Genomic DNA, 9362 nt, shown 5'->3' on the forward strand with positions numbered 1-9362 from the left:
GGACAGGTTCACAGTTTGTCAAGTCTGCCCTAAACCATTAGTCAGGTGTCCATGTGAACATTAAAACAGGTTTTGCTTGCTGTAATCATTTGTCCTGTTGATACTGGCCTTTAAATGATACATTTGCTGTCCAAGGTAGTCAAATCAAGTGGAGATCTTCCAAATTTACAGACTTTTTAGTACGAAATTCCCTCTTTTTGTACCGCTGCAGCTCAACAGGGAAACACAAAGAGGGAATTTTATACTAAAACGACACTAACTTTGGAAGATCTCCACTCGATTTAACTAACTGCGGAAGCTTTAGATAAACTTTTGAACGCATTTGTGCACAAAACAGGGACTGTTGATTTGATCACGCACATTGAAAGCACATTATGACTGTATCGCTTAATGGCCAGTATGAACAAGAGGGATGATTCCAGCAAATAAAACCTATTTTAATGCTCATACGGGCACCTGGCTGTTGTTTTGAGACAGACTTTGACAAAACTGTGAACCTGCCCTTCAACTTCCTGAATGTTCATGAAAATAGCCTAATGTTACAGGCTTTTTTTAAGCAGGTAGCTTTATTTTATTCCAGCTTTCAGAAGAGCTGCATTATAATAAGATGTTCAATTCATCAGGTTCCTTTTACTTTTTATAGAGAGTGCATCAGCAAAGCATTTTGATTATTATTATTATTTTTTTTTTTTACAGTTAATTACATTTTCAGCCACAGTTAGTGAGAAATCCTGTTTCATTCAGTGCTTATATCAGTGGTAGAAAGAATAGTCAAGTCACAGCCAAAGGCACGTAAAGGGTTGAGCAAAAGATAAAAGTAGGCTATGAACTTTTAATTCTGCCAAAAAAATAAGAAGAAAACAGCCACTTTTTAACCAACAATTGTTGGAAGTGGAGTTTAATTTCAATGCTTGGGAAGAGCTGATAACATTTTGGTCTTTGAAGTTAAGGGCCACACAAGTTCATACAGAAATGACCAAAGGAAGTTGTAAAGTGAGTAAAAGTATGGCTTTAGAAACTACTCCTCAGTTTGGATATCAATACTAAATATCATTAGCTACTTCCATCATCCATATCATTGCCATAATGTTGATTTCTCGAAATTCTTGATACTTTTCATGAAAGGTCCACTCCAGAGTGCCATTAAAACAGTTATTATTTTGATTTCTGGCAGATTTGGTGCTTTTGTATTGCTCCAGGACAGTTTACTTTATCTGTGACCCTCTGTGTAATTATCACGAGGGGAGTCTTGATAGTTAGGGTTGTTAATCGCCTCGTGTTGTGTAACTTTATCCCGGTTGTGTGTCCTTGTCTTGAGGTGGGGCTCCCAATCACGACTCCTGTCGCCCACCGACGCGCACGATTTCACCCAGCTCCACTTTTCCAGATGGAGTTGGCCCTCGATGTGTGTGTGTGTGTGTGTGTGTGTGTTTTCTTCCCTGTCGGAGGAGAATAGCAGAGATGTTTGTTTATACAAGGCCCTGGGCTCGGCCTTATCTGCTGCAGCCACTCACGCCGTGATTTCAGACTTTCTTCGGCGAGCACTTGTGTGTTTTTTTACGGGCCATTGTTTTGTCGAATGGTTTCTAAAGATACAGAGATTTTTTTTTCTTCCTCCCACCTCATTAGAAACCGACTGCTCTGATTTCAAAAGCCTGCACTTCATCCCCACCCAAACTGTGGCTCAGTTATTTAGTCCCGCCTGTCAGACAATCAGAATGATCGCAGCTCTGAAAAATGTTAAGGTCATTCAGTGATAGAATAAAAATACACTGCTTGTTGTTTCGGCAGCCAATTTTTCAGCTACGTAATCAATATTCTTGTGGTTTTCTTCTTTGGATTTCAACCTCAGTAGGTTTAAAGATATAGAAATATTTGATTAACGCCATTTTTATGCTTATACCACTTTAAAAGCGTCCCCTTGATATCCACGATAGTTAAACAACTTTAATGGCTGGTTTCAAAAAGTTGTATGATGTTGAATGTGTAGGCCTACTGTACTTTCTTGTGCATGATGTTACTATGCTGTGTTATATTTATATATTGTTATTGTATATTGATATATTGTTTTTAGGGCTGCAACTAACGATTATTTCCATTAGTAATTTATTAATAATGAATCTGGTATTAATCAGTTAATCGTTGGGTCAATAAAAAGTCAGGAAATAGTGAGAAATGTCAAGACTCGTCTTCAGATGCCTTGTTTTGTCCAATTTTGCTTAAAGAAACGACTTAAACATTGAATTGATGATCAAAATTGTTGCCTATTAATTTTCTGTCAGTCGATTAATCAGTTAATCGACTAATTGTTTCAGCTCTAGTTGTTTTATAGTATTTGTTAGGGTGCCTTTTTAACATCTGGTGAGGGACAGCAGATGCAATTAGCCTCATTTACAGTTTCATTCATCCCAGACAAATTAACTGGTAAAATAAAAATAACTAAAAGTAATCAGAAATATTATTAAGGTATAGTTTTATCATAGCCTGTATATACAGTGGGACTCAATATAGTGACATTATTGTGCTGTTTGGGATTAATCTACAGCATCCCAATAAAATTAAGTTGTTCCTATAAGATATTTAGTGTAGTGACTCAATAGTAAATTCATGACTTTGTTATGCTTTAGACTAAGGTGTGTTTAATCTTATATTTTTATCTTAAAATAAGGAACAGTGAGTTGATAGTTTTTTTAAAAAAATCATTACTTTTAGGTATTTTCCTTTTTTAATCTCCATTTTTATTATTAATAAATAATCCTACAGTTTCTGCGTGTAGTGGCTTTATAAACTGTTTCTATTTATACTTAAGGTATCTGTGTTACACTCCATTAAAGCGCGTTGTGATGTTTTATTGGCGTTTTTTACGGCGTCAGACAGTGAGTCATTTATGAATGAATGTTTAGTCGTCTGTTTGGGGGGTAGTGGCGTCTGACGTCACGTTCTATTAAACAAACCTGGTCACGACGCAGAGCGGGCACGTGCCCCTCCCACCTCCGCTGCGTTTAAAATGGGACCTTTCGGCCGGAGACTGACCACTCTTTTTGTGCGGTTAGATACGGTAAATAAAGTCTGTAAATCTGGGAATAAGCGACGGATAAAGAGAGGAGGAAACAAAGAGATGTACTGGGACACTATCATCAAACCCGGAGACAGAAACACAGAGAGCAAAGACTTGAAAATAAAGGTAGGTTTTCACTTGAATTTTATTTTGGCATTTATACAGAATACAGAAAATCATTCATTCATAACATCCAGTCTATAGCCATCTCTAATAATTTATCTAACTGAATAGTAAATCTAGCAAGATTGATGTAGGGCATTTTATAAAGTAAATGATTGTTTAATCAGTAAAATAATTATTGATAATGAAAATAATTGTAAGTGACATCATATATCTGTGACTGTAAAAGTAGAGTTATCATTTTCATTGCAAAATACTGACGTGAAAGGCTTTTCATGTTTGCCCCCCCATGTTATTTTTGCCCCTGCCTCTAAATATTGATCAGCATTGAGAGTTGGGTGAAATTGCAATGCTGTTGTAATCACGACCCTTTCAACACAGATGGAGGTGTGCCAGACTGGATATTACACAGAAGACTTCAGGACACAGGAAGTGCCAGCTGGCTTTGACTTTGCATCTTATGGTGAGTTTAGAGAATCACTTGACTGAGGTTTTCTCCCTCACAAGTTAAACCGCATGACTTTTGTCCTGGTGACGGTACGAGGTTTAAACTCTCAGCGATGAGCTGCCCAGACAGATATACGAGCACAAAGGGTTTTTGTGTGTGTGTGTGTTTTTTTTTTTTTTTTGTACGTTTGTGCGATCTGTTTCCTCTGAACCTGAGCAGCTGAAGGACAGAGGAAATATTTGCGCAGACTGTATCATCACATCTGTCAGAGCTTTCTCAGTGAGACCTTGACACCCGGGGGGCTCTTGCTCAAACGCAGGGGCTGCGTCACGATAATGGGGGGCTGCTGTGAATGTATGGTTGAATGGGCTGAGGTAGGCAAAGACAGAGAGAAACAGGGTGGTCAGGTTAAAGACACTCCCATCTCTGTCTTCCCTAATCCTTTCCTCCAGACTTCCTCCTCCAGCAGATTTAGAGTCCCCCCTCCCCATCCCTCCATCACTACTCTGTCACACTCCCTCCACTGGCGTTTCCTCCTCTCTCTTCCTCCCCCTCCCTCCCTTGTTTCCTCCAAGCTGCCTCCATCAAAAAACCTGAGGTGCATGGGCTTGAGTGCCTGGTGCTGATTCGACACTAAACAAATGGCTTTTTCCTGTGTCAACATCTACCATCAAGATAAAAACCCAACTTACAAATTCACCCCATCTTTCTTCTCTTTATGACTTGATGAGCTGTAATTAACCTCCCACTTAAAGGACCATACCAATGATTTTGCATTTTTAGATTCATTTCCTACCCTTTAAGGCAGCCTCTGGTTTCAGTTCATGTCAGCATGGTAAGAAAATCAACTTGCAGAGACTTGAAACATGCTTGAGATGCTTGTTCGTCAAAGTTAAGTTATCTTAATACTGTAATTTAGCTGTGAACAGGAGCTGGTGGGAAAGGTCTTCCTCGATGGTGCATTCTATGATGTTCCTAAAATCCCAAATTTGACAAAAAGCTGTGCAGCAGCTGACTCTCATGTCTCTCCTGTCTGACTTTCCCCACAGCACCTAAATGCATCAAAAATGAAGAGTTTTCAAAATAGGCCCTCCTCACAGCTGTACAACTGCATGAAACATGCATCAAATAATATAATAATTAAAGAACAGGTGGATATGTGTTCAGTGCAATGTGTTACTTATTTGAAACATATTTCAAGTCTCTGCAAGTGAATTTTCACACTGTGCTGAAATAAATGGAAACCAACAGCTGCCCAGTAGAGATGAAATCAATCAAACAACGTTTGCTTTGGAAAATGTTAAGCATCAATGTAAAGTATGTCAGATAAAACCATTGGTGTGGTTCTTTACAAGCACAAACTGTGCCTCTATCCTGCCTTCATCACCATTTACTGACTCCATCTGTCTGTATTGTGTTTAACCTCCAGACTACCCTGGTGAAGATCTGTCTTTTCTGTTAGACAGCAAAGCACCTGGACAGCAGCAGTATGTCGCAGAGAGCAGCTACTCAGAGCCACCAAAAGCGCCTCACTCATATGACATTAAAGGTGAAACCTCAAAAGTACAAAAAAACACTCCCTTATGGTTGCTATGAGTCACATGATGGTGTTTTGCCTTATCTCACATTTTTTGCTGTTTTTTTCCCCTCAGTGAGTGCCAGCGACACTGCTCTCTTCAACCTGGACTCATACCAGGAGTTCAACTGGTGGGCCACATATCCACATGGTGAGCCTCTGACTATGTAGTCTTACGCACGCTGTATGTAAAATACATTTTTAAAGGAATTTCTTTTTGTGACTAACTTTCTGTTTGATTAGCAGATGGGCTGACAGTAGACCAGTCGCAAACTGGATACCAGGAGTCTCCACAGACATACCAGAGCCTGGTGCCCCAGAACGGACAGTTCAGCCCGGCCGTGGAGGCCAGCCACAGTCCCTTTCTAACTGTAAAAGGATCAAATCCATTACAAAGTAAGACATTTCAACCATGGATATTAAGACACACACACACACACACACACACACACACATACCCCGTCAGTGGCCTAATTTTGCCGTTTGGTGTATAATTCTTCTCCTTGTTCCAGGTGAGACAGATCAGAGCTACTCGTGTCACTCGGCTGAACTGTACGACTCTGACGGACAGAGGCAGTCCTCGTCCTTCTGGCCTGAATATTCATCTCCCGACTTCACTGCCCCCCTACCACACCCGCCTCCGGCCCCCTGCCCCTCAAACCATGGCCCTCAGTCCTCAGAGCAGTACTGCCCCCGTGTGGCCAAACGCAAAAACACACACCCCCAGAGGCCGGACAGGGAGGGCCAGATGCCAGGAATGTCAGCTTATCCAGGTTAGAATTTGCTTTCTTATCTCTTCTGAGCTGATCTTTAACTCTGATGACTCTGACTGTACTTTACAGGATGAGGTTGAAATTATTAAGCTATTGTTTTAAGTGATATGTTATGTTCATACATGTTCCTATCACATTGCTAACACGGTCATTAACATATAGTGAAGTGAAGAGCAAAATTAGATGTGTCATTAACTCAAATTAGGCCGATCGATATGTTGAAAAAGACACATTGTTCATTAATATTTAATAATTACGTCTGTTTAGAACAGATGGGAATCTATCTTTTTGCTCCGTACTGAAATGCTGTTTGATCAAAGTAACATTTCTAATTCTTTTGATTCTCCAAATGACTGTGAAACTTGAATCAGAAGAGAATAAACTAAAATCTAAAGTCTTTGGTCAGAATGAAAACTCTCTGTCAATGTTCCTCATGCTGACCCAAAAGTTTCACTGCAACCATGTGAAATTATTCATTATTATTACCTGAGCTGTACATTTACTCAAGTGCTGCATTTTGAGGTACTTTAAGTATTTCCATTTGATGCCTCTTTATCCTTCGACTCAACTACAATTCAGAGGGAAATACTGCACTTTTTACTCCACTACATTTAGCTGACAGCTTAAGTTACAAGTTACTTTACAGATTCATATTTACATACATACCATGTGATCATATTGTAAAATACAATGCATTGTTATAGATTAAACTCCTCAACAGTAGTAGTAAATTATCGCCACCATAACCAACTACAACATTAAAATGCTACTTACACATCAATGCATCCGTAATAATAATTCAATAGTATAATATATAATAGTATAACAATCATAAGGGTTGTTTTTCTTCATTTTTGCTTTTGATATTTTAACATTTTGCTGATAATACTTATGTACTTTTACTTAAGTACGATTTTGAATGCAAATTAGAATTTTTACTGGTAATGAAGTATTTTTACACAGCTGTATTGCTTCTTTTACTTAAGTAGAGGACATGAATACTTCTTCAACCACTGATTATTAAAGGTTAATGAAAAAATAGGTTGTCATTATAGCTCCAGTTGCCTTCTGTAGCTGAATTAATCATAATATTTATTCATTCAGGTTCTGGTCCAATCCAGTTGTGGCAGTTTTTACTGGAGTTACTTCTGGACTCTGCCTGCCGAACCTTCATCTCCTGGACTGGAGACGGCTGGGAGTTTAAGATGTCCGACCCAACAGAGGTGTGGAAATATCTTGTTTTGGATTAGGGCGCCTGCTAAGTACTACATGGCAGTAGTGGAAAGTAACTAAATACATTTACTCAAGTTCTGTACTAGAGTACAATTTGAGTTACTTTACTTGGGTATTTCCATTTTATGCTACTTTATACTTGAACTCCACGACATTTCAGAGGGAAATATTGTACTTTTTCCTTCATTATATTTATTCAACAACTGTAGTTACATAAAAAAACATGATAAGCTTATAAAATACATTGTTAAGAATTAAACCAGTGGTTTCCAACCTTTTGGACCTTACAAAAATGCAGTGTCTAGCTGGGGCCCTGGTCACATTTGAGATGTCTATGAGTTGTTCCACCAAAGAGACATTTCCCTTCTAAACTTCTCACATGGTTTCATTTAAATAACTTTTGTTATTTAAAGAGACAACTTGCCCAAAGAGGTCAAATTATTCAATCTGCCACAAAAAAAGCAAAGATTAGAGAAAAGTCCAAAACATGAAGACAAATAGTTGTAGCAGAGCTTTGTTTTAAAGTTTCACTCAGCATCACTGCTGGTTGGGTGTGGTCAGAAATGTGCTCTGTTGCACCTGTAACCACACCCACTGATGTCGTGGAGTCCACCTGTACTTCACTGCAGCCCGGTGAAAAGTTCAACCACTGGCGGTCAACAAAAATAAGACTTCCAGAGGTTGTTAAGTTACTCTTTAACCATCTCACCACCCCTCAGATTTATCTTGTGACCCTTTGGAGGGGCGTGACCCCTAGATTGGGAACCACTGAACTAAGATACCAAATAGTATATAAAATAGTTAAAACTAGCTCCACCTCAACCAGCTACAACAGTAAAATGCTACATACTTCTGATACTTACAGTACATTTTGCTGATAATACTTTGGTACTTTTGCTTAAATAGGATTTTGAATGTAGGATTGTAATAGAGTATTTTTACATTGCTGTATTGGTACTTTAACTTAAGTAAAGGCTACTTCTTCCACCATTGTTATATGGAGGGTTTTTAAACACACTTAAGTTCAACTCTTTGTGGTTTTTGTTGATCCCACAGGTGGCGAAGCGCTGGGGCCAGTGCAAGAACAAACCCAAGATGAACTACGAGAAGTTGAGCCGTGGCCTGCGTTACTACTACCACAAGAACATCATCCACAAGACAGCGGGCAAACGCTACGTCTACCGCTTTGTCTGTGACGTGCAGGGCATGCTGGGAAAGACAGCGCTGGAGGTCCTGACCAGTCTGAACGTTTTGCCCACAAACACAGAGTCGTGGCAGTGCCATGGGGTACCTACGGCGGCAGCGACGTCAGAGCACAGCAGTGAAACATGGGCATCACAGTAGGGAACAGGTGTCGGGACTCTTGGAGCTGCTGGCTGAGAGCAGCACATTTTAACGGAGTTCTACAGCCTACAAAGTGAACACTGACTCCTCAAGACCCGGCTGAACTCCTCACGGGAGGATGTGGTCGCAAGCAGACCAGGAGCCAATTTATAAATGCTGCATTTCAGGGAGAAAAAATAACCAAAAAAACTCATCATGCAGTCAGTCTTTAAAGACAATGTGTTGCTTTTTCTTAAATAATAGATCATATTAAATGACCCATACACATTTAGCTCATAAGCTCAGGGCTAAGTAACTGCAGCAAAGGAACTAACTCGGGACATTTTAAGCACTATAAATAGATACTTCCTGCAATGTCTGGGGCCATATTTTCATGTGATGTGTTTCTAAGAAGGAATTGATCTGTAAATAGTGTTTATATTATTGCTATGTAGAGTTTTGTGCATTTATATTATTTTTAAAAAAATACAAAACTCATGTCTACCTCTGTTGTTCATCACAATAACAAACTGAGATGACTGTCAGGCACTCACTGTGAAGGTTTTAGCCTGTGTGATGATTGTTTTGTGTAAATAAACTGTATATAAACAGATTTGTGTGAAGAGTCTCACTCCATTGAAGTTGTTTCATTCGAGGCAAAATTTGTTTAGTGAAAATATTGAAATGTGTTCAGTTTTTGTTATATTGTTTTTATTACCTAAGGTGTTACCATAGGTTTATTTTACTTGTAATTGTTGACATATTGTAGCTGTTATATATGCATATATAAGTTTTATATTAGACACATATTTGACATTTGAGCAATAA

The 9362-nt window shown here is 39.0% G+C and overlaps 1 protein-coding gene across 6 annotated transcripts; it reads left to right on the top strand.

The window, feature by feature from the left end:
* Window positions 1-2984: 2984 nt before the first annotated feature.
* Window positions 2985-9147, top strand: LOC122881736 (ETS1-related protein). 6 transcript variants are annotated; one of them, XM_044208287.1, is made up of 8 exons: window positions 2985-3184; window positions 3563-3644; window positions 5059-5178; window positions 5282-5356; window positions 5449-5601; window positions 5718-5978; window positions 7083-7201; window positions 8268-9147. In XM_044208287.1, exons 1-8 carry the CDS (start codon window positions 3008-3010, stop codon window positions 8553-8555), a joined length of 1275 nt encoding a protein of 424 aa, XP_044064222.1. In that variant the 5' UTR covers window positions 2985-3007; the 3' UTR covers window positions 8556-9147. The 6 variants fall into 6 exon arrangements, with proteins under 6 accessions (XP_044064222.1, XP_044064223.1, XP_044064224.1 ...); XM_044208288.1 differs by having other exon boundaries at window positions 5452-5601; XM_044208289.1 differs by having other exon boundaries at window positions 5092-5178.
* Window positions 9148-9362: the final 215 nt, after the last annotated feature.

Source organism: Siniperca chuatsi, linkage group LG9, assembly GCF_020085105.1.
Source record: "Siniperca chuatsi isolate FFG_IHB_CAS linkage group LG9, ASM2008510v1, whole genome shotgun sequence".
In the NCBI taxonomy this organism is placed as follows: Eukaryota; Metazoa; Chordata; class Actinopteri; order Centrarchiformes; family Sinipercidae; genus Siniperca; species Siniperca chuatsi.